The sequence below is a fragment of the Cherax quadricarinatus genome, chromosome 62, assembly GCF_038502225.1.
Source record: "Cherax quadricarinatus isolate ZL_2023a chromosome 62, ASM3850222v1, whole genome shotgun sequence".
Classification (NCBI taxonomy): Eukaryota; Metazoa; Arthropoda; class Malacostraca; order Decapoda; family Parastacidae; genus Cherax; species Cherax quadricarinatus.
The window spans coordinates 20,832,812-20,859,376 of record NC_091353.1 but is presented as its reverse complement, the minus strand read 5'-3'; the positions used below and the strand labels follow the sequence as shown (position 1 = coordinate 20,859,376).

Sequence of the window (26,565 nt, the reverse complement as noted above, 5' to 3'; positions counted from 1 at the left end):
AATTTTCCCCATAAGAAATGATGTAAATTCAATTAATCCGTTCCTGACACCCAGAAGTATTAAAACAAAAAAATTTTTACGTGAAATATAGATGTAGTACATAAACAATACAGTGGTACATGATGAATTAAACATTAACAGAGTAACACTTACCTTTATTGGCGATTCTTCTTTGTGTATGAAAGACTGGAGAAGGAGACTGATTGGATTAATTACTGTTTGGAAGGGGAATCCCCTTCCATCAACACCTCGGGTACCAATTGCTTTTCTGGGGTTACTTCTCTTCTCTGTTTCTTAATGCCACTAGGACCACTCTTTAGCATTTTCTTCCAAAAGAGGCCTGTTTCATCACAATTGAACACTTGTTCAGGTTTCAGTCCTTCACTGTTTATGTACTCCTTGAATTCATGCACACATTTTTCAGCCGCCTTGTGGTCCGAACTGGCAGCCTCACCATGCCTTACCACACTGTGTATGCCAGTACACTTCTTAAATCTCTCAAACCAGCCTTTGCTGGCCATAAATTCACTCACATCACCACTAGTTGCAGGCAATTTCTTTACCAAATCGTCATGCAACTGCCTAGCCTTTTCACAAATAAGCGACATCATAAAACTATCTCCTGCTAATTGTTTCTCATTTATCCACACCAGTAATAACCTCTCAACATCTTCGAGTACTGGTGATCTCATTTTTGTCAGCATATTTACCCCCTTTGCAACAACAGCATCCTTGATTTCCTTTTTCTTGGCTATGATGGAAGATATGGTTGTACGGGATTTGTTATACATCCTGGCCAGTTTGCCCACACGTACACCACTATCATATTGTTCAATGATGTTTTTCTTAAACTCAATCATATTTCTCACCTTCTTTACCAAAGGCTTGGCACTAGAAGCTTTCTTCGGAGCCATGGTAGCTTATTTAGCACTTAAATAACTTGCAAGCACTAAAATAAATGGAATATTATGAAGTATTTCGCTGGAGCACGTGAGGGGACCGTCGCTCACTGGTAAACAATGGCATACTGGCTGGGAAGGAAAGGCCGAGGCGGCTCAGAGCGTGAGTACGTGTCCACGACGAAGGACTATTAGCGAGTTACTGGACCATTTGCGAGCAAATATTTTGACGAAAAAACAGGACTATTTCCGAAATGGACGACTTTCAGGCCGGACGATTATTGAGGGACCACTGTACGTCAAAAACCCTGAATGGGTTAAGTACGTATTAACCCCTTAACTATCCAAATGTTGATCTACATTCTTACTTCTAGCTCTCCAAACATAAATCAACATTTTATTTTTCCTTCCTCCAAATTTGGCACAATAGGCCTGATAGGCCTAGGCAGTATAGAATGGGTCTTAACACCCTATGTGAGCAATATTAACCTTTTGACTGTTTGGGTCGTATATATACGTCTTACGAGCCACCGTGTTTGATGTATATATACTCAAAAATTCTAGTGGCTTCAACTCAAGCAGGAGAAAGCTGGTAGGCCCACATGTGAGAGAATGGGTCTGTGTGGTCAGTGTGCACAATATAAAAAAAATCCTGCAGCACGCAGTGCATAATGAGAAAAAAAAAACTGATCATGTTTTTGGATTAAAACGCCTACTTTGTGGCCTATTTTTGTATTGTATTTATGGTCGTATTCTCGTATTCTTGGCCTCATTTGATAGAATGGAAAACATATTATAGAAATAGAGGTGATTTTGATTGGTTTTACTAAGAAAAGAACCTTGAAATGGAGCTCAATTTAGGGGAAATGTTTGATTTTCCCGATGTTCAAAAGTAAACAAATGATGTCATTGTCTAATAAATGTCCAAGTAGCCATTCTAATATGCAGTCATGAATGGGTTGACATTATTTATACAATTTATTTATTATTTATTTAATTATTTATTTATTTAATGTCTTTGCAAACAGTACATTGAGATTGTGTATATACAATAGTGGGTTGCAATGCAAAGAGAGCCTCTATTATGCCTTGGCATTATGGGCCAACTTAACATTATTGGCTTACTAACTACTTAACACTAAGGAGTATATCATAGTTGTACAGTAGGACAGTAATTATTTCATAGTTGTACAGTAAATTATTAATTATAAGTGAATCTAATTTGTATAAGACTTTGTTGTATGTGTGTCTGGAACTTAAGGCTACTGTCAAGGTGGGTACCTAGGAATTTTCCTTCTGTAAGTCTTGTGACTGATGATCCGTTTACCGTTATGTTTTTGTGAAAACAATGGTTCAATTATATTCGTGTCAACAATGGATAAAAGGTTCAATGTGATTGTTTCAGTTATGATGTGGGAGTACATAGGTGAGTAAGTGTGTACTGAGTATTTAGCATTTAGTCTAGGGTGATTAAGTGGCTTTTGAGAAGAGTCTTAAATTGATTTTCAGACTGGGTTACTTTAATATCTTCTGGTAATGAATTCCATATTTTGGGGCCCTTTATGTGCACAGAGTTTTTACACAGTGTGATATGGACACGAGGTATATCAAAAAGAGATCTGTGTCTTGTGTTGTGGTCGTGTGTCCTGTTTAGGTTGGTGAGGAAAAGTTTGAGTGGGGGGGTTTATATTTGTGTGTGTTGTCCTGTGTATGTAGTAGGCACATGAATAAGTATGGATGTTCTTAATGGTAAGCAGATTCAGACTTTTGAAAATTGGTGGAGTATGCTGGTGGGAGTGGGAATTTGTTATCATTCTTACTGCTGCCTTTTGCTGGGTTATTAGGGGTTTTAGGTGATTGGATGTTGTTGATCCCCATGCACAAATTCCATATGTAAGATAAGGGTATACGAGTGAATGGTACAGTGCCAGGAGAGCTGATTGTGGAACGTAGTACCTTATCTTTGATAGTATGCCTACAGTCTTGGAGATTTTCTTGGTGATTTGTTGTATGTGTGTCCGGAACTTAAGGCTACTGTCAAGGTGGATACCTAGGAATTTTCCCTCTGTGAGTCTTGTGACTGATGATCCATTTAGCGTAATGTTAATTGGATCATTTGTAGCTTTGTTTCCAAACTGAATGAAATAGGTTTTATCAGTGTTCAGGGTAAGTTTGTTAGTCATCATCCAGGCAGATATTTTCTGTAATTCAGCATTGACTGTGTTTGCTAGTATGACTGCATTTGGGTGGGAAAATACATATGTAGTGTCATCTGCAAATAATATGGGTTTGAGTAGCTGTGATGCATTCGGTAGATCATTGATGTAGATGAGAAAGAGGAGTGGTCCTAGGACGCTTCCTTGTGGATCATTTGCATACACATATTAAGTTCTGTTACTAAGGTATGACTTTAGGTAGTTGAGGGAGTGGCCTCTGATACCTTAGTGCATTAATTTGGAGTACAGTAGTTCATGGTCGACTGTATCGAAAGCTTTACGTAAATCAATGAAAATGCCCAGCGGGACTTCTTTCTTTTCAAGTGCGGTATATATTAGTTCTAGCATGTGTATGATAGCGTCATTTGTGCCTTTATTATTTCTGAATCCAAACTGACAAGGGTTTAATATGTTGTGTGAAATGAGGTAGGAATAGATCCGTCTATGAATTAATTTTTCAAAGATTTTAGAGAGCAGTGGTAAGTTAGATATTGGTCTATAGTTATTCAAGTCAGCTTGGTCACCTCCTTTGTGGATCGGAGTGACCCTCGCTATTTTGAGGATTGTTGGGAAGGTAGATGATTCAATGGATTTGTTAGAGTGTTTACCTGGAGTTTACCTGGAGAGAGTTCCGGGGGTCAATGACCCTGCAGCCCGGTCTGTGACCAGGCCTCCTGGTGGATCAGAGCCTGATCAACCAGGCTGTTACTGCTGGCTGCACGCAAACCACTGTACGAGCCACAGCCCGGCTGGTCAGGAACCGACTTTAGGTGCTTGTCCAGTGCCAGCTTGAAGACTGCCAGGGGTCTGTTGGTAATCCCCCTTATGTATGCTGGGAGGCAGTTGAACAGTCTCGGGCCCCTGACACTTATTGTATGGTCTCTTAACGTGCTAGTGACACCCCTGCTTTTCATTGGGGGGATGTTGCATCGTCTGCCAAGTCTTTTGCAATAATTGCAATAATAATTGCAATAATTGGTGACAATACTTGAGAAGCTTTTTTGTACATACATCAGGCAAGTTGTTTATGTCACCTGCCTTGTTTTTTAAGGGTGTTTATGATGAGCATAACTTCAGTGGGGTTGGTTGGAGCTAGGAATAGCGTATTTGGGTAGGTACCTATGAGGTAGTCTGATGGACGGGTGTTTAAGCTTGGTATTTTGTTCACTAGATTTTTTCCTATGGCGGAGAAGAAAACATTGAGTCTGTTTGTTGTTTCAGTAGGTGTGAGTAGGGGTTCATCTGATTTTGTTAGTTTGATTGCTGTGTTTTTGGATAACTTTTTAAGTTCCAAGAATTTCAGATAGAGTTTTCCAGGTTTTTTTCATATCACCTTTGATGTTATGTAATCTATTTTCATAATACAATTTTTTTTGACCTTCTTATCAGGCTGGTAAGTGCTGACGAGTAATTTCTCGACTGTTCTCTAGTTATTTGACCCATTCTATACTGTTTTTGATATTTGTGCTTTGTGTTAATGGATTTGAGGATGCTTGGTGTTAGCCAGGGATTATTCAGTCTCTTTGCTGTGATCTGTTTAGTTTTTCTGGGGCAATGTCTGTTATAGAGGCATTGGGCTTGTTTTAGAAAATTATTTATACATTCATTCATATCTGTATGTGTTTCAAGCTCATTTTGCCAATCGATGTTATTCATAGCTGCTATAAAGTTGTTAACTGCTGTCTCGTTATGTAGTCTGAAGGTTACTTTAGTAATGTCTTGCGGCAGTTTTCCCAGATTAGTTATGAGAAAGGTTGGGTAGTGGTCTGTAGTGTTGTCTGTGATTATGCCTGATTTTAAAGGGGATATTGTGTTTGTCCAGATGTGGTCTATTAAGGAGATACTTGTTTCGGTGATTCTTGTAGGTTTAGATACTGTTGGTAGCAACAGGCAGTTACTCATTGTGTTTGTGAATTCGGTTACTTGTGGGTCCTGGTCGTGTAGTATGTTTATGTTGAAATCACCTGTTAGTAGTAGGTGGTCTGTATTCATGTGTTCTCACCTAATTGTACTCACCTAATTGTGGTTGCAGGGGTCGAGACTCAGCTCCTGGCCCCGCCTCTTCACTGATCGCTACTGGATCCTCTCTCTCTCTGCTTCCTGAGCTTTGTCATACCTCTTCTTAAAACTATGTATGGTTCCTGCCTCCACTACTTCACTTGCTAGGCTATTCCACTTGCTGACAACTCTATGACTGAAGAAATACTTCCTAACGTCCCTGTGACTCGTCTGAGTCTTCAGCTTCCAGTTGTGACCCCTTGTCCCTGTGTCCCCTCTCTGGAACATCCTATCTCTGTCCACCTTGTCTATTCCCCGCAGTATCTTGTATGTCGTTATCATGTCTCCCCTGACCCTTCTGTCCTCCAGTGTCGTCAGTCCGATTTCCCTTAACCTTTCCTCGTATGACATTCCCTTGAGCTCTGGGACTAGCCTTGTTGCAAACCTTTGTACTTTCTCTAACTTCTTGACGTGCTTGACCAGGTGTGGGTTCCAGACTGGTGCTGCATACTCCAGTATGGGCCTAACATACACAGTGTACAGTGTCTTGAACGATTCCTTATTAAGGTATCGGAACGCTATTCTCAGGTTTGCCAGGCGCCCGTATGCTGCAGCGGTTATTTGGTTGATGTGTGCCTCCGGTGATGTGCTCGGTGTTATGGTCACCCCAAGGTCTTTCTCCCTGAGTGAGGTCTGTAGTCTTTGTCCACCTAGCCTATACTCTGTCTGCGGTCTTCTTTGCCCCTCCCCAATCTTCATGACTTTGCATTTGGCTGGATTGAATTTGAGAAGCCAGTTACTGGACCACATGTCCAGCCTCTCCAGGTCTCTTTGCAGTCCTGCCTCATCCTCGTCCGATTTAATTCTTCTCATCAACTTCACGTCATCTGCGAACAGGGACACTTCAGAGTCTATTCCTTCCATCATGTCGTTCACATATATCAAAAATAGCACTGGTCCTAGAACTGACCCCTGTGGGACCCCGCTCGTAACAGGCGCCCACTGTGATACCTCTTCACGTACCATGACTCGTTGCTGCCTCCCTGTCAGGTATTCCCTTATCCATTGCAGTGCCCTTCCTTTTACGTGTGCCTGATCCTCCAGCTTCTGCACTAATCTCTTGTGGGGAACTGTGTCAAAGGCCTTCCTGCAGTCTAGGAAAACGCAATCTACCCAACCCACTCTCTCGTGTCTTACTTCTGTTACCTTGTCATAAAACTCCAGGAGGTTTGTGATACAAGATTTGCCTTCCATGAACCCATGCTGGTTTTCATTTATAATCTTGTTCTTTTCCAGGTGTTCGACCACTCTCCTCCTGATAATCTTCTCCATGACTTTGCACACAATACATGTCAGAGACACAGGTCTGTAGTTTAGTGCCTCGTTTCCTAGTTTTTCACTAAAGTGATAAATGTTTGACTGTGGTACTCTGTAGATGTTTATAACTGTGAGGGGTTTTTGCAGGTTTTTTTATTTAAATTTGGCTATGATACACTCTCCATGTTCATCCCTTGTGCAAGATTTATTGATACATTCGAGTTGATTTGAGTTGTATATTGCTGGTCTGTTCTACAGTTGTGTATGGCCATGTAGCCAGGAATGGTACAGAAATCTGTAACATCAAGCTTAAGCCAGGTTTCTGTGAGTGTGATGATTGATTTATTGGAATGAAGGGAACTGAGTAATGCTGTGAGGTCATCATAATGTTTGCTCAAGGATCTGACATTGTAGTTAAAGATGGTTATGTTATTGTTTGCACTGAGTAATGTCTTTGCTTGGTCTGCTGTATAGTAATTACAGTTGCTGTTTGATTCATGTAATTCATTTAGTAAAAAGTTTACATCAGGATCTATGTCTGTAATCATAGGATGAGAGTAATTTTACAAACTAGATTTTCTGAGTAAAATGATATAAGATTTATATTGAATCAACAACTAGACTTATGACTAAGACTCCGTGATTAATCTAAAACTTGTAAAAATTTGAAAGAAAAAGGGATTATTACAGAATAGATAATTCAGTTATAGCACCTTAACCCCTTCAGGGTCCAAGGCCAAAATCTGAAGTGGTGCTCCAGTGTCCAAGAAATTTTGAAAAAAAAAAAAAAATGATTTTTTTCTTACAGAATTAAAGAGTATATTTTTGTGAAGGTAATAAGAAAAAAAAATTCTGATCAGTACTTACCGAGATACAGCCGTGGGAAGTTGACCCAAAATGACCGGGTGGCGGCAACATCAGTGGCTTCCGCAAAATCCCATTTTTTTATTTTACGTTTTTTATACATTTTTTCTTTTCTTTTCTTTTCTAATTTTTTCTTTTTCTAATAACATTTGTGGCCTGTGAGACCAATATAATCTATATTGTATAAGTGTACACTCATTGTATTCAACACAATAACTGCACTAATTTGTTTATCATTATATTGCTTACAAAACTTGCTTACAAGTTTATTGTAAACAAAATGATGAAAATATTAGTGCGGTTATTGTGTTGAATACAATGGTACCATATAGTACCATATGGTACAATGGTGCCATAGGGTGCAATTGTACCATATGGTACAATGGCACCATATGATACAATGGTACCATATGGTACAATGGCACATGATACAATGGTACCATATGATACACTGGTACCATATGGTACAGTGGTACCATATGATACACTGGTACCATATGGTACAATGGCACCATTTGGTACAATGGTACCATATGATACAATGGTACCTGATCTTGTCAACAACCTATACCAGACTCTAGTGAAATTGCAAGTACCATTTCAATTTGTATTTTTAAATTATAAGTTTATATTATAATTCCTACTCTAAGATTGTTTTAATATCTTAGTGACTCTATTGTGTGTGCAATTAGTGTATTTTTCAATTATATTATTGTTCAAGGCCCTTAACTATCTTTTGCTAACTAGTACCAACTACCTCATATATATTTTTTTTTTCTACTTTTTTTATTCTTTTGCTACCTTAACCTGCATATTTTATCTTGTCAATTTAAATCTAGTTATGCTCTAATTCTTGTAAACAACTTATATAACACCTTAGTGCAATTACAATTGAGAGTCTTGTGCCTTTTTATATTATTAGATTAAACTCAGTTGTACTATAGTCAATACCAAATTCATTATATTAGACCATATTGCAATTACTAGTGAGAGACTGGTGCTATTTTTAATTTGTATTGTTATATTATTAGATTAAATCTAGTTGTACTATAGGTCATTCTAGCTCAAAACATAGACTCCACAAAAGTCATTATATTAGACCTTAGTGCAATTATTTGATTACCACTTTATTGTTCACCACAACTTATTTTTTTTTTATTATCACACCGGCCGATTCCCACCAAGGCAGGGTGGCCCGAAAAAGAAAAACTTTCACCATCATTCACTCCATCACTGTCTTGCCAGAAGGGTGCTTTACACTACAGTTTTTAAACTGCAACATTAACACCCCTCCTTCAGAGTGCAGGCACTCTTATATTAGTCCCTTTTATATTATAATTTTATATTATAATTCTAACTTTAAAGAATTACCTTTAACCCTTTGACTGTTTCCGACGTATAAATACGTCTTACGAGCCAATGTTTCTGACGTATTTATACGCACAAATTCTAGCGGCTTCAAATCGAGCGCCAAAGGCCTGGTAGGCCTACACGAGAGAGAATGGGTCTCAGTGGTCGGTGTGCACCCTGTGAAAAAAATCTGGGACCCAGCGGTGCATTGTGGGAACGCCATGTTGTCAGTCCATTTTCACCATGCCTCTCGGTAAGAAGTTCCTCACTCCTCGGCGGATTGGAGGTCTTTTGTTCCCAAGTGATAGCTCTAACAGCGATGAAAATGTCAGTGACAGTGAATTCAAGGGTTTTCAAGTGAGTGTTACCGAAAAAAGTGCCCAGGATAACGTAAATAGTGACGAAAACCCAGATGACCACAACCTTCGACCTCTGGTGCTGTGCCGGCTTGTTCACGTTCACGTTCGCCTGTACCAGGATGAAAGAGGAAACTATTTGGTCGTGTACAACACCCTGATGATAGCAGTGATAGTGATAGTGATTTCAAGGTCATTGAAAGCAGTTCTAGTGACAGTGAGAGTGAATATTCCCCAGTGAAGCGCCAGTATGTATGACGTAGTATGCGGTCTGGTAGTGTTTCATATGTTGTTCCAAGGGGAAGGAGAAACTCTGGGAGCACATCCCGTGGCCCAACACCACGAACTGATAGTGAAGATGACGATATTGTAACGATGGGTATGAATGGTGACAGTGAGGGAGGAGGCAGTGGTGGTGATAGTGAGGGTGGCACGGCCCATGTGGCACCATCACCGGGCCACGCTACTAGCCACGCGGCTGACTCAGCAGAACAACCAGCCTCACCCTACCCCACACTGCCACAACCTGCACAGCCACAACCACGGTACAATATCCAGACCCCACCAGCAGACCGCATCTGGGATTGGCAGGACGGTGACGAGTTTGTTCCCAGTCCCCATGACTTTGATGAAACACAAAGTGGAATAAATCCATCTTGTCCACTTGGGAACAATGCCAGTGAACTGGACTGCTTTGAGTTATTTTTCGATGAACCCCTGATGGACATCATTGTCAGGGAAACAAATACATACTGTGATTACACCATGGCAAACACAATTCTCTCACCAAAATCACGGCTACACAAGTGGAAGGAGACAACTGTGGCAGAGATGTACCTGTTTTTTGCCACAATAATGCTTATGCCACATGTGTATAAGCACACTGTCACCACATACTGGACAACAGATCGCCTGATTTCAACTCCAGGTTTTAGTGACATTATAGGTGTCAATCGTTTCCTGATACTGTTACGTATGTTACACTTTTCAGACAAAACCAAGCCTGACAGAAGCGACAGGTTATATAAGATAAGAAATGTGTTTATGTACCTGAAACAAAAGTGCTGCATGTATTTTTATCCCTTCAGGAAGCTTGTTATTGATGAGTCCTTGATTTTATTCAAAGGAAGACTCTCATTCAAGCAATATATACCAAGCAAGAGGAAACGCTTTGGTATAAAGCTATTTGTACTGTGTGATTGCAGAAGTGGTCTTGTTTTAGATATTATTGTGTACACTGGCAGTAATACTTTGAGAGATACCATGAAGTTATTGGGTATCTCTGGTGATGTGGTTCGAACAATGATGGAATCATATCTTGGTAAGGGGCATATGTTATTTACTGATAACTGGTACACAAGCCCCTTACTCAGTGATTTCTTGCGAGTGAACTTGACAGACGTGTGTGGCACAGTGCGTGGTAATCGCAAACATATGCCAAGGTTCGACGCTGGCACTCGCAGAGGTGAGGTGCAAGCCTTTGCTGCCAATGACATCATGGCATTTCGGTGGCATGACAAACGTGATGTCACATTGTTGACATCAGTTCACACAAACGAAATGGTACCCAGTGGCAGGGACAACAGAGAGACCAGTGAACCCATTCTAAAGCCTGCAGCTGTCATGGACTACAACCTCAATATGCGCTTAGTGGACAAATGTGACATGCAGATTGGGTTTGCAGACTGTGTACGCAAAAGTTATAAGTGGTATATCAAACTTTTTTTCCATCTTGTTGATATCTCTATGCTAAATGCTTATAACATATACAAGTTGAAGACCAACAAAACACCAAAATATGGTGAATTTTGCCTGTCAGTAATCAGAAATAATTGCAAAGTACCAAGGAGCAACTCCTGCAATAGACCAGCGCCCACAGACGTCATCTCGTATGAGGCCTGGTGATCACTACCCCATACAACTGCCTCCTACTACTGCCAAGAAAAATGCTCAGAAGAGGTGTTATGTATGTATGCATACCACAAAATGCCCACAAACATGCAGAGACACTCGTTTTATGTGTGAGGAGTGTGAAGTGCCCCTCTGCATATACCCATGTTTCAAAGAGTTCCACAAGCTGCAGCAGTTCTAGGAACGTGTTTAGTGACTGTACATATGTATATATATTATGGAACAATAGTAATAAACATTGTTTTGTATTGTTTGTTTGTGTAAACAAAGTGTATACACAAACTAATAGTGATAAAGTTTGTTCTGTTATTGTGTTGTAAATAATGAGTGTATATTTGAACAATGCACCTTACATTGGTCTCACAGGCCACATAAGTTACCTGGAAAAGAAAAATATTGAAAAATGCAAGAAACCTTTGAATTAGAGTAAATAAAAGAATACCGGGTGGGCGGCAGTCGCCGCTGTTGCCGTACGCACGTCAATTTCTGCAAACTTTGCGGCTCTATATCTCGGTAAGTACTGATGGCAAAAATTTTTTTTTAGGCTTAAAACACTAGTAAAAATATTCCTAACATTTTCATAAGAAAAAATAATTTTTTTTTTCGAATATTTGGCGACATAGAATGACAGTTTCAGAGAGGGGCCTGAAACAGTCAAAGGGTTAAAGTACTACCTACTATCATATTCCCAAGCTCCATTATTTGATCATCACTTTATTTGTTCACCACAAATTATTTTAGTCCCTTTTATATTGTCTCCTTTATTTTAGCTTAAAAAACTACCTTAGCTCATTATTTTTACATTTGTTAAATAATTCAGGTGCTATTTTTTTTTTTTTTTTTTTTTTTTTTTTTTAGCTTTAGAATATTTACTTTATTTTTTACTTAATTCTAACTATAGATTCACTACAAATCTTATGATTACAAGCATTGATCCTGATACCAACCTCTTATTTAATGACTTAAATGATTCAAACAGTTACTGTAATTACTACACAGCAGAACAATCAAAGGCACTTCTCAGAGCCAACAACAACATAACTATCTTTAACTACAATATCAGATCTTTAAGCAAGCATTACGATGACCTCATAGCATTACTAAATTCCTTGCATGCCAATATGTCCATCATTACACTAACTGAAACCTGGCTAAAGCCTGATACTACAGATGTCTATGCCATTCCTGGTTACACAGCCATACACAACTGTAGGCCAGACCAACAAGGAGGTGGCACTGCTATATACTACTCAGACCAACTAGAATGTATCACTAATACTTGCACAAGGGATGAACATGGGGAATATATAATAGCTAAATTCAAATCCAAATACCTACAAAAACCTCTCACATTGATAAACATCTACAGAGTTCCACAATCAAACATTAGCCAATTTAGTCAAAACCTAGGAAGTATGATAACTGATGCACGCATGAACAAAGATCACTTACTACTCTCAGGTGACTTCAGTATAAATCTCCTGCAAGACCAGGACCCACACGTTACTGAATTCACAAACACAATGAGTAACTGTATGTTGCTACCAACAGTAACAAAACCTACAAGAGTTACAGAGACTAGTGTTTCCCTACTTGACCACATCTGGACCAACACCATATCCCCTTTAAAATCAGGCATAATTACAGATAATACCACAGACCACTACCCTACTTTCCTCATAACAACTCTTGGTAAAATACCCCAAGACACTACTAAAGTCACCTTCAGACTTCACAATGAGGCAGCCATTAATAACTTCACAACAGCAGTAACAAACATTGACTGGCACACTGAGCTAGAAATCTATACAGATATTGACGAATGTTTTAATAATTTTCTAAAAAAGACCCAATACCTTTATAACAAGCACTGCCCTAAAAAAACTAAACAGATGACAGCTAAGAGACTGAACAGTCCCTGGCTAACACCCAGCATTCTCAAATCCTTAAATACAAAACACCGATATGAAAAACAGTACAGAATGGGTCACATAACCAGAGACCAAACAAAACGTTACTCGTCAATCCTAACCAGCCTGATAAGAAGGGCAAAAAAATTGTATTATGAGAACAGATTATCCAACTTACGAGGTGATATAAAAAAGACCTGGAAGACCCTATCAGAAATTCTGGGAACAAAAAAGATATCACGAAATAGCGAAATAAAATTAGCAAAATCAGATGAACCCCAACTCCCACCAACAGAAACAGCAAACAGACTCAATGATTTCTTCTCCACTATAGGTCAAAACCTTGCCAATAAAATCCCAAGCTCAAATACCCCACCAAATGACTACCTCACAGGCAACTACCCGAACACACTGTTCCTAGCTCCGACTAACCCATACGAAGTCTCCCTTATTATCAACGCACTGAAAAACAAGGCAGGAGATTTAAATACCTTACCACCCTTTATATACAAAAAAGCGTCACAAGTACTATCACCAATCATTGCAACACACTTTAACAAATCCATTGAATCCTCCACCTTCCCTACAGTTCTCAAAATAGCAAGGGTCACCCCGATCCATAAAGGAGGAGACCAAACAGAGTTGAATAACTATAGGCCAATATCCAATTTACACCCTCTCTCAAAAATCTTAGAAAAATTAATTCATAAACGAATCTACTCCTACCTCATCTCCCAAAACATTCTCAACCCCTGCCAATTTGGATTCAAGCCTAATAAAAATACTAATGATGCTATTATACACATGCTAGAACATTTATACACTGCAATAGAGAAAAAAGAAGTCCCACTGGGGATCTTCATTGACTTACGTAAAGCTTTTGATACAGTTGACCATGACTTGCTCCACGTAAAATTGTCACACTATAGTATTAGAGGGCACTTCCTCAACTACCTCAAGTCTTACCTCAGCAACAGAAGCCAATATGTGTACGCAAATGGGGCAAGCTCTTCCGCACAACCAATTACAGTTGGTGTCCCACAGGGAAGTGTCCTTGGCCCTCTTCTCTTTCTCCTATACATAAATGACCTACCAAATGCTTCGCAATTACTCAAACCCACACTTTTTGCAGATGACACTACATACGTCTTCTCTCACCCGAGCCCAGTCACGCTAGCCAATACTGTAAACACCGAATTACAGAAAATATCTACCTGGATGAGGACTAACAAACTTACACTAAACATTGACAAAACCTACTTCATTCAGTTTGGTAACAGAGCTACAGATGTACCTCTTAACTTAACAATAAACGGATCACCTATCACAAAGCTAACAGAGGGAAAATTCCTAGGAATCCACCTCGATAATAGACTCAAATTTCATACACATATACAACAAATTTCTAAGAAAATCTCCAAGACTGTAGGCATACTATCGAAGATACGATACTATGTTCCACAGTCAGCCCTTCTGGCCCTTTATCACTCTCTTATTTACCCCTATCTCACCTATGGAATTTGTGCATGGGGCTCAACAACAATTAACCATCTCAGACCACTAATTACCCAACAAAAGGCTGCAGTTAGAATGATAACAAATTCTCACTACAGGCAACACACTCCACCAATATTCAAAACACTCAACCTACTCACCATACAAAACATCCATACTTATTATTGCACCTATTACATACATAAAACACTTATTAACCCTCCCCTCAAACACCTCCTTGCCAACCTCAACAGAACACATGACCATAACACAAGGCACAGATCACTCTTTGATGTTCCTCGTGTCCATCTCACGCTATGCAAAAACTCAATGCACATAAAAGGCCCTTATATCTGGAATTCATTACCTGTAAATATAAAAGAAACACTACCTGTTTATAAATTCAAGTCTTTTCTCAAAGATCATTTACTCACACAAAACCAAATAAATACTGAATAACTGAACCTTATAAATTGTATATCTTAAATGTTACTCACATTTATATCACACAAATGTTAAACCTAGGACCCAATCTAACTTTGTTATTTTTTTAAATACACTACCTAACAGAATACTCCATTCGACTGAATGTACAGCAATGCATGCAACCATATGACCTGTCTTTGTAATACTCATTTGTGCTTTATAGTTATCTGTTTACAATAATGTTTTATCACTGATTTCATCATTGCTTAGTTAATCTTAAGTTAATTTTAAGCCAGCCCGTAATGCTATGCATATAAGTGGCTTTGGCATGCTGCTCTTACCTGTATTTTTTGTACCTCTGTATGTATGCTTAAAATACTAAATAAATAAATAAATAAATAAATGGTGCAATCGTACCTTATGGTACTATATGGTACTGTTGTATTCAGCACAATAAAGACACTAACATTTTCATTATTATTTTGTTTACAATAGTTGTTTACAACAAAAATATGCAAAAAATGTTGTATATTAGTAATGTTCTATTATATATTTACAAGTGTACAGGAACTTGACGTGTTCCTTGAGGTGGATGACAAAGCACTTTGTCTCAGAAACTGCGGAGTCAGTAGCTAGCTTGTGTCGCCACTCACTCAGTCTTGGCTGGTGTCTCATGCCACCAACACCTATTGACCATATGGTACACGGTATCATATGTTACAGGGTACCATATGGCACAGGGTACCATATGGCACAGGGTACCATACAGTACAGGACACCATATGGTACAGATACAGGGATAACTATGGAAATAAGTCACCCTGACTTTTTTGGGTTATCCTAGGATTCTATATGTACAGTGGAACCTCAAAAGTCGAATGTATCACATGTTTCAAAAAAAAAAGACCATTTTTTCGGACAAACTGTGTCCCTATTATTGAACGCGCCCCTATTTTCAGACCGCCGGGTACGGGACCTGTCCACTGGCCCGCTCTGTCCGCGTCCCTGCGCAGGCGCCGTGAGCAGTCTAGCTTTGTTTATGCTTGAGTGAACACTAACCTGCTATTTCATTCACACATTTTACGATTATATAATTGTGTTTAGTGCTTGTGGGGCTGTGAAATAAGCTGCCATGGGCCCAAAGAAACTTGCTAGCGGTACCCCTGTGGTAAAGAAAGTGAGAAACACCATAGAAGGAAATAATACAGAAGTATGAGATTGGAGTGAGACTTGTTGAACTTGCCAGGATGTACAGAGGACTGTGGACAGTTATTTTGTGAGACAGAAACAGACGACTGTGGGCAGTTATTTTGTGAGACAGAAACAGACGACTGTGGACAGTTATTTTGTGAGACAGAAACAGACGACTGTGGAGTTATTTGTGAGACAGAAACAGACGACTGTGGGCAGTTATTTTGTGAGACGGAAACAGACGACTGTGGAGTTATTTGTGAGACAGAAACAGACGACTGTGGGCAGTTATTTTGTGAGATGGAAACAGACGACTGTGGACAGTTATTTTGTGAGACAGAAACAGACGACTGTGGAGTTATTTGTGAGACAAACAGACAATTGTGTACAGTTATTTTGTGAGACAGAAACAGACGACTGTGAAGTTATTTTGTGAGACAAACAGATGCCATCACCAATCTTCAATAAAGGTAAGTAAAAATGTTATTTTATATTACTATACATAATTAAAGACTATAGCATTTGTTGTGTGTATGTAAAACTGTAATTAATCTCTGTAAAATGTATTTTTTTTGTGAATATTTTTGGGTTTCTGGAACGGATTAATTGTATTTCCATTATTTCTTATGGGAAATATTGCTTCGAATTTCAGACTTTTCGAATTTAGAACTAGCTCCTGGAACGGATTATGTTCTATTTTTGAGGTTTCACTGTATGCTGCTATGTATGATAATCTATGTAATTGTGTTTCTGTACTCCTGAATAAATTTACTCAAGTGCATGTGGAATCATAAGTAAGTTTATTTAGTTATACACAAATAAAGTTACATAGAATATCATACTTAGCAGCATATGTTTGGAGAACCTAGGGTAACCCAAAAAAGTCGGACAGACTTATTTCCAATAGGGTCCCTGTACCCTGTACCATATGGTATAATGTACCATATGATACCATATGGCACAATGGTACCATATGGTTCAAAACCATAGAATTTGTCTTCATCTCCACTTCCATCAGTCTTAGAACTGTAAGTTGTGAAGAGGAGAGTCAGAATTCACCCAGATATTGAGTGGAGAGTGAGAACTTCCTTGCCGCCAGGCATGATGAACAAAGCTACTTTGCCGGCGTTCCCACAATGCCATGCGGGCGACCAGATTTTTTCTATGGTGTGCACACTGACCACCCAGACCCATTCTTTCAGATGTAGGCCTACCAGCCTTCTCGCGTTAAATTTGAGGCCGATAGAATTTTGGCGTAGATCTACGGTTTGGACCCTGAACGTAAAGCCGTAGATCTAAGGGACAGACCCTGAAAGGGTTAATAATTTTAACAAGTGAATTTATGAACTACAGTAGATATTTACAGTTAGCCCTTTCAGGGTCCAAGGCCAAAAATTTTCAAAAAAAAAATTTGTTATTTTTTCTTATGAAATGGTAGAGAATCTTTTTGTGAAGGTAATAAAACAAAAAGTACGAAATTTGATGGAAAATTGACGAAATTATGCTCTTGCGAATTTTGATGTGTCAGTGATATTTACGAATCGTTGGTTTTGCCGACTTTGACTCCCATTTTAGGCCAATTACATTATTCCAGTCGACCAAATTCTTAGCTATTTCACTAGTATTACTTCTATTCTATCAATTGAGCACAAGAAATCACCAAGTCAACTGTTTCAACTACAAAATAAAGTGATCAGAAATTGGTAATTTGGCCAATTTAACACAAAGTTCAAAATACTCCAGTTTCAAAATAGGGTCCAGAATAAACAATGTAGGTATTCCTGGCACTAAACTAACATTTCCTCTGTTCATTAGTTACGTTTTGAGGCTTTACAAATGAATTCCATTTTTATTTTTTTTGTTCACATAATGAATTTTTATTCACACCAAAAAATAGAAGATTTACTGTTATGCAATATTGTAATAATTGTATAAATATCATCACCACATTTGTGAATGTATATTAGACCCACCAGCTGGCGTGTATTAGACGTGTGAGGTCGTTTGTTTACTCTTGAACATCGGCAAAAATTTAACATTTCCGCTACTTTGAGCTCAGTTTCAAGCCATTTCCAGTGCTAAAACCAATAAAAATTATCTCTATTTCTGTAGTATATATCTTCCATTCTATCAAATGAGACCAAGAAATCGCAAATACAACTATAAAAAACATACAAAAAAACACTGCAAAGTTGCTGTTTTTATCAAAAATTACGGTCTCAGTTTTTTCTCTCATTATACACTGTGTGCTGCAGATTTGTTTTATGTGGTGCACACATACTACACAGATGTATTCTCTCATATCTAGGCCCAAATTTACCACTCACAGTTTATCAGAGTGAGCTGAGCTCATGGCGTAGATCTACGGTTTGGACCCTGAACGTAGAGCCGTAGATCTACAGGACGGACCCTGAAAGGGTTAAAATAAAGGAGCTAATGGATATAATAGTAAAAGAATGTATTAAAAGTAAAATCAGTAGCACCTGAAGTAGTCTATAGCACCTGGAGTATTTTAATGGCAAAATAGTGAACTTATTACACTTTAGCACCTGAGAATAGCACTTTGATTATTTTAACAATTGTGAATATATGAACTAAGGTAGTTATATAAAGCTAAAATAAAGGAGAAAATATATAAGGGACTAAATTAAGTAATGGTAAACAAAGTTCAGTGGACAGATAGTCACTAAGATATAATATTAATTTGGGAGTAAGATCTGATTTGTAATGTATAATAAGTTGAGCAATTTATTGAACTATAAAAAGTAGAGAAATATGAGGTAGCTGGTACTAGCTAGCAAAAGATAGTTTTGGGACTCACACAATAATGTAACTGGAATATACTCTAATTACTCACACAATATAAAGGGGATTAAGGTAGTAGTGGTAAGCTGAATTAAATGTACAGGCAGCAACCATGAATAACATTAATTTGGAGTAAGATTTGTCTTGCAACACAAAATTATGAGCAATAAATGAAATTAAAAAGTAAAAACCATTTGAGGTAGCTGGTATTAGCTAGTAAAAGAAAAAAATAATAATGCACAATAATGTAATAGTAACGTACACTATGTACACCACATGTATATATGTGTTAAGGACACATATCTATTCTCTTACAGAAATGTCAGCTTTTCTAAGGAAGGTAGAGAAATCATGTTCATTTGAGATGGTGTATTGTTGTCCTGTTGAAGTTTTTCTAATTAGTATTTTCCCATCTCGAGTGAAACACTGATGTATTTTGTTTTCCTGTTTAAGTTTTCTCAACCTGGACAGAAGGTTTTGACGTTTTCTCGTTAGGCACTCATTGATGTACACTCCATTTTTCATTGTAATTGCTGATTTAATTAAGTCCTTTCTTTTATCATATGAAGGAAGTCTGATCATGATACTGTGTTTACTACCTGGTTTTCCTAACAAATGTGTTTCTTTGATTTCATTGTTTTGCATGATAACTTGTACGTGGTCCTGTATTATCCTGATAGCAGCTTCTTTGCACTGTTCTTGGGTTATGTCACTGGGAATGTGTGGACTGTTTATTATAACCGCATCAGACAACTTATCTTGTTCAGTTTTGTCGTCTTCAAAATCAAGATATTCATTCAGTCGAGTATGCATGTTCTGATTCCAGTCCTTGATTGCTTCTTCAACCTTCATATTTAGAGTTGTTATTTGCTCAGTGTGACTGGCTATTGCTTTTTTCAGAGTATTTTCTGTGTCAGCACTTCCTGAGGTAATCTTCTCTTCAAGGTTTTGGATCTTGTTCTCGAGGTTGGTTATCTTGGATTCTCGTCGCGCAAGTGTTGCTTTAATATCTTTGATTTCGTTTTCTAGAGCAACGATGTAGTCCCTGATATTGTCAGGAATAATCATACCTGAGTTATCATGGGCGAATCCTTTGAAGGGAGTAGAGTTGGAGGGGGAGTCAGCCATGTTTGTTGTTGTTGTTGTTCTCTGGGTTGTAGTGGTGAGGGAGGTTGATGATACACCGGCGTCCTGCTGGGTAGACAAGTTGAGTTCTAGGGTCCTTGGTGTTATTCTTTTCTTACTGCTGTTGTTTCTTCTGCGATATCCTTTCATAGTATCACTAAAGTTGATACTGTGTAGCTATGGAGGAGAAGGCTTGATTTCCCTGAGCTTGGGTTAAGTGATCGTCTGGCAGTGGAGGCAGTGTTTGGGTTAGCAGGGCTGTCTTCCTTAGATCTTCTATTTTGTCAAGATTTGGGTTACATTCTTAGTATTCTTGGGTCATTTTGTGGTCTACGTGGGTTCATGTAATTGTACCTTCAATTAGGCCATCACAAGCTTTGATGAGCGATGGTTTCTTGAAGAATAAGAGTTACTAGGATGCTGGTGCTGCCGGTGCTGGTGTCTGCGGTAGTCTGCATGACAGTCAATCTTCTATTTTTTGTTTGAATAAAAATTCAAAATAGAAAGCAAGAGTAATATCAGAGGGGCCTGGAGACGTGACTGATGGACAAAGAAAATGTTATTTTAGAGCCAGGAATGTCTGCATTGTTCATTCTGGACCCTATTTTGAAATTGGCATATTTTTTAATTTGCATGAAATTGGCCAAATTGCAAATTTCTGAGCAGGTTATTGGGTAGTTGAAATCAGTAAATGGGCAGTTTCTTGTTGTCAGTCGATAGAACAAATAGAGTTCTAAAGAAGTAGCTATGAGTTTGGTCGACTGGAACAATGGAATTAGCCGAAAATAAGGCTCAAAGTGGGCAAAATCGCCAATTCGTAAATATCGCCAAAGTTGCTAATCGAATTTCGTTCTTTTGGTGTCATTACCATTGGGAAAAGATTCTCTATCATTTCATTAGATTTTTTTTTTTTTTTTTTTTTTTTTTTTCCAAAAATTTTTCGACACCAGGAGACACCTCAGGATTTGGGGTTGCGACAGTCAAGGGGTTAAAAAAATCTGGGACCACATAGTACCTTGTGGGAGCACCAGTTCAACTGAGCACAATTGAGCGTATATTAGATGTGTGAGGTCATTTGTTTACTCTTGAACATCAGCAAAAATTTAACATTTCTGCTACTTTGAGCTGTTTCAAGCCATTTCCAGTGCTAAAACCAATCAAAGTCATCTCTATTTCTGTAATATGTCTTCCATTCTATCAAATGAGACCAAGAAATCGCAAATACAGCTAAACATACAAAAAAAACACTGCAGAGTTGCTGTTTTAATCGAAAATTGCGCTCTCAGTTTTTTTCTCTCATTATGCACTATGTGCTGCAGGATTTGTTTTATGTGGTGCACACATTCGACAAAGATGTATTCTCTCATATCTAGGCCAAAATTTACCGCTCACAGCTTATCAGAGTGAGCTGAGCTCATGACGTAGATCTACGGTTTGGACCCTCAATGTAAAGCCGTAGATCTACGGCACAGACCCTGAAAGGGTTAAAAAAAATCAAAATATTCGGAGTGCTAGCAGTGAAAACATAGGTCAACATTTGGACAGTTAACAGGTTAAGATTAGTTAACCCAAAATGCATTACTTACTAGTGGCTTTAGTGCCTACTAATGTTTTATTACATGTAAACTACATTATTTTCGCACTGCATTAGCAGTGACAGCCACTAGTATGTAATGTGTTTCAGGTAAACTAATCTTAATACTTAAAGACTAAGGAGTTAGACTGTTAAGTAGGATTTCTTATGCAGTTGTATGTATAATATTATTATACTCACCATTTTATTTGCATTTGTGTACAGTGGACCCTCAGTTAACAATGCTATTGGCTAGCGATAAAATCAGTTACCAGTGCATTTTTGCATCAAAATGTTGGCTCAGCTAATGATGAAAAACTCAGTTAAGGACATTTGTCCGGAACGTGTCCACACGGCCTGAGCCCAAGTAAAGCTAGTGTCATTTTTTACAAGCCAGGGAGGACGATTCCATGCGTACATACGATATATTTTGTATTATTCCATTTTTTAGTGCTTGTAACTGCTAAATAAGCCACCATGGGCCCAAAGGAAGTTTCTAGTGCCAGCCCTGTGATAAAGAAGGAAAGAAACACAATGAAATTTGAGAAAAAACTCGTAGTAAGGTACCAAAGTGGAGGAGGAAGAGTGAGGGGAGAATGTGTCTTCTGCAGTGATTCAGCGATTCTATGATATGTACGATACTGAAGCAGCAGGTATCGATAAAGGCTACAGTGCCAGCCAGTAATAAAGTGTAGAATTAACAGTGTAGCAAGTAAGTTAAGCAAGTAAGTGATAGAAAAATGACACGAAAGTAACTCCAATGTTGTTAGATGTGTATTGGGCCAGTGAACATACGCCAGCCTGCTACGTGTCTTCCACTACCCTAAACCTCTGCCAGCATCTCCTCCACCACCCTAACTAATTAAACTAACATCTCCTCCAAGATAAGTGTAAATATAAATGTGTAAGTATAAAAGTAAATATGTGTAAGTGTAAATATAAAAGGACCCCAATGGAAATAAGTCACTCTGACTGTTTTGGGTTATCCTAGGTACTTTACACATATGCTGCTATGTATGATAATCTATGTATGTAACTGTATTTGTGTATACCTGAATAAACTTACTTATAAATTAAAATGTAAATACAGTAGTACCTCAGGATACAAACAGCTCAAAACTCGAGCAATTATGTAAGTGTATTTATGTAAGTGCTTTTGTAAGTGTGTTTTTGTGGGTCTGAAATGGATTAATGTAATTTACATCATTCTTTATGGGAACAAATTTGTTCGGTATTGGTACTCGAACAGCCTTCTGAAACGAAATAAATTCGTATCCTGAGGTACCACTGTATTTCTTATTTATAAATTAAAATGTAAATATTTCTTATTTATAAATTATGTACATATATTGTTTGTGGATAGTGGTGGTGGCAGAAGCCTCCTCCACCACTAATATGTACGGCTTCTCTCAGTGGCCATTATAAACCCAACAACAACACTTTCAGCACTTATCCTCACATACATTATGATATATTTTATTCATTCTAGAGTATATATCATGTTTCTGTGTTATTACTATTGTTTATTATGTCATATTAGATGAATTGTGATAGATAAATAAGCCATAGAGTTGATAATAGCGTCATATGTGTATTATTTTGTCATGCCTCCTGACAGCAGGAATGGATTAATTGGATTTCCATTATTTCTTACGAGGAAAACTAAATCGGATAATGATAAAATTGGTTAAGAACATGCTCTCTGGAACGGATTAATATCGTTAACTGAGGGTCCACTGTATATATTTTATAAGCAGAAGTGGTCATTAATGGGGATGGGTTAGCAGCCTGGAATTTGGTCATTGTATTAGTGGGAGGTGGTTGTTAAGGGGAGGAGAGGGAGGGTACTAGGTTTTTTGGTTACTTAAAATTACATAATGAAACAGCCATTAAGTAAAAATCTACCGTAGAAGGTGGCAGCCACAGTAGTTTTACTAAAAAAATTTTTTTTTTTTGCTACATTTGTTGTGAGTAGAGAAGTGTAGATGTTCCTCATTTACATTTAGAGAAGTGTCAGGTAGAAAATAATTTATATTTTAAATACTATGTAATGATAAGTGTTACATGTTTATCAAACACCAGGTAGAGGCTGGAGCTGTGTTGCTGCTGAGATTTGCCCTGGATGACTCCTCACACCTTGTGTTTGGTGAAGCAGTACGAGGATTATACTATCTGATAGCCAGTGAACCTGATGAGCAGTGCTTAGTTATGGCACAGCCCTGGGTCCCTGCTGGTCTAGAACCTGGTATAGCCAGTAATATTCATGCTAGTGAGAAGGTATGTACTTACTAACAGCAGAACTGCAGTAGGTCTGCTTCTTTATAATAGACAGGTATTACTCTCATCCACCATTCATACTCATCTATGACTATATTTTGCCTAAACAATGCTTTTTCTATATAAGAATATAAGATTATAGTTATGAATATTGGTAGTAGGTTGGTAGACAGCAACCACCCAGGGAGGTACTACCGTCCTGCCAAGCGAGTGTAAAACGAAAGCCTGTAATTGTTTTACATGATGGTAGGATTGCTGGTGTCTTTTGTCCGTCTCATAAATATGCAAGATTACAGGTACGTCTTGCTACTTCTACTTACACTTAGGTCACACTACACATACATGTACAAGCATATATACACACACCCCTCTGGGTTTTCTTCTATTTTCTTTCTAATTCTTGTTCTTGTTTATTTCCTCTTATCTCCATGGGGAAGTGGAACAGAATTCTTCCTCTGTAAGCCATGCGTGTCGTAAGAGGCGACTAAAATGCCGGGAGCAAGGGGCTAGTAATCCCTTCTCCTGTATATATTACTAAATTTAAAAGGAGAAACTTAAGTTTTTTCTTTTGGGCCACCCCGCCTCGGTGGGATACGGCCGGTGTGTTGAAAGAAAGAAAGAATATATATATATATATATATATATAATATATATATATTTTTTTTTTTTTTTTTCAACAAGTCGGCCGTCTCCCACCGAGGCAGGGTGACCCAAAAAAGAAAGAAAATCCCCAAAAAGAAAATACTTTCATCATCATTCAACACTTTCACCACACTCGCACATTATCACTGTTTTTGCAGAGGTGCTCAGAATACAACAGTCTAGAAGCATACACATATAAAGATACACAACATATCCCTCCAAACTGCCAATATCCCAAACCCCTCCTTTAACCCTTTGAGGGTTTTCGTCGTACTAGTACGTCTTACGGGTAGGGGTTTTTGACGTACTAGTACTCATAAATTCTAGCGGCCTCAAATCTAGTATGAGAAAGCTGGTAGGCCTTCATATGAAAGAATGGGTCTAAGTGGTCAGTGTGCACAGTCTAAAAAAAATCCTGCAGCACACAGTGCATAATGAGAAAAAAAAAACTTTTACCATTTTTTTTTAATAAATCAGCGACTTTGCAGTGTATTTTCGTATGGTATTTATTGTTGTATTCTAGTTTTCTTGGTCTCATTTTATAGAATGGAATACATATTACAGAAATTGAGATGATTTTGACTGGTTTTACAAAGAAAGGTGCCTTGAAATTGAGCTCAAAGTAGCAGAAATGTTCGATTTTTACCAAACTTCAAAAGTAAACAAATCGTGCCAAGCGTGCAATACACGTCAACTGGTGAGTCTAATATTCTTTCACAAGTGCACCAATAATATTTATACCATTTTTTACACTAATGCAGTAGTCTGCATAACAGTAAATCTTATATTTTTTGTGAAAATAAAAATTCAAAGTGGAAAGCAAAAGAATATAAGAGGGGCCTTGAGACATGACTAATGACTAGAGGAAATGTCATTTTAGTGCCAGGAATGTCTTTCTTGTTTATTCTGGACCCTATTCGGAAATTGGCATCTTTTGAAATTTGTGTGAAATTGGCAAAATTGCTGAATTCTGACCACTGTACTGGATAGTAGAATTTCATAAATGAGTGGTTTCTTGCACCCATTCGATAGAAAAAATGGAGTTCTATCGAAATATTCATGTTTTTTGTCGACTAGTACAGTGAAATTGGCCGAAAATGGGGCTCAAAGTGGGCAAAATCGCCGATGCGTAAACATCGCCGAGACCGCTAACTTTGCGAGAGCATAATTCCGTAAGTTTTCTATCAAATTTCAAACTTTTGGTGTCTTTATGATCGGGAAAAGATTCTCTATCTTTTCATAAGAGAAAATAATTTTTTTTTTTTTTTTAAATTTGGCCGACCCTGAGAACGAGTTTCGGAGAGGGCCTGTCGACCCTCAAAGGGTTAAAGTGCAGGCATTGTACTTCCCATTTCCAGGACTCAAGTCCGACTATATGAAAATAACCGGTTTCCCTGAATCCCTTCACTAAATATTACCCTGCTCACACTCCAACAGATCGTCAGGTCCCAAGTACCATTCGTCTCCATTCACTCCTATCTAACACGCTCACGCACGCTTGCTGGAAGTCCAAGCCCCTTACCCACAAAACCTCCTTTACCCCCTCTCTCCAACCCTTTCGAGGACGACCCCTACCCCGCCTTCCTTCCCCTATAGATTTATATGCTTTCCATGTCATTCTACTTTGATCCATTCTCTCTAAATGACCAAACCACCTCAACAACCCCTCCTCTGCCCTCTGACTAATACTTTTATTAACTCCACACCTTCTCCTAATTTCCACACTCCGAATTTTCTGCATAATATTTACACCACACATTGCCCTTAAACAGGACATCTCCACTGCCTCCAACCGTCTCCTTGCTGCTGCATTTACCACCCAAGCTTCACACCCATATAAGAGTGTTGGTACTACTATACTTTCATACATACCCTTCTTTGCCTCCATAGATAACGTTTTTTGACTCCACATATACCTCAACGCACCACTCACCTTTTTTCCCTCATCAATTCTACGATTAACCTCATCCTTCATAAATCCATCCGCTGACACGTCAACTCCCAAGTATCTGAAAACATTCACTTCTTCCATACTCCTCCTCCCCAATTTGATATCCAATTTTTCTTTATCCAAATCATTTGACACCCTCATCACCTTACTCTTTTCTATGTTCACTTTCAACTTTCTACCTTTACACACATTCCCAAACTCATCCACTAACCTTTGCAATTTTTCTTTAGAATCTCCCATAAGCACAGTATCATCAGCAA

General features: G+C 38.3%; 1 protein-coding gene across 6 annotated transcripts in view; it reads left to right on the top strand.

Moving 5' to 3' along the window:
- LOC128687229 (RNA polymerase II-associated protein 1) overlaps positions 1 to 26,565 on the top strand; it is a 212,166-nt gene that overhangs the window by 103,910 nt on the left and 81,691 nt on the right. For 5 of the 6 annotated variants that reach the window (XM_070098490.1, XM_070098486.1, XM_070098487.1 and 2 more), the window contains exon 9: positions 23,518 to 23,712. The exons of the other annotated variant lie outside the window; for it this stretch is intronic. In XM_070098490.1, the coding sequence (XP_069954591.1) occupies positions 23,518 to 23,712 (195 nt within the window). The remainder of the gene's footprint in view (positions 1 to 23,517; positions 23,713 to 26,565) is intronic. 6 annotated transcript variants of the gene reach the window in all.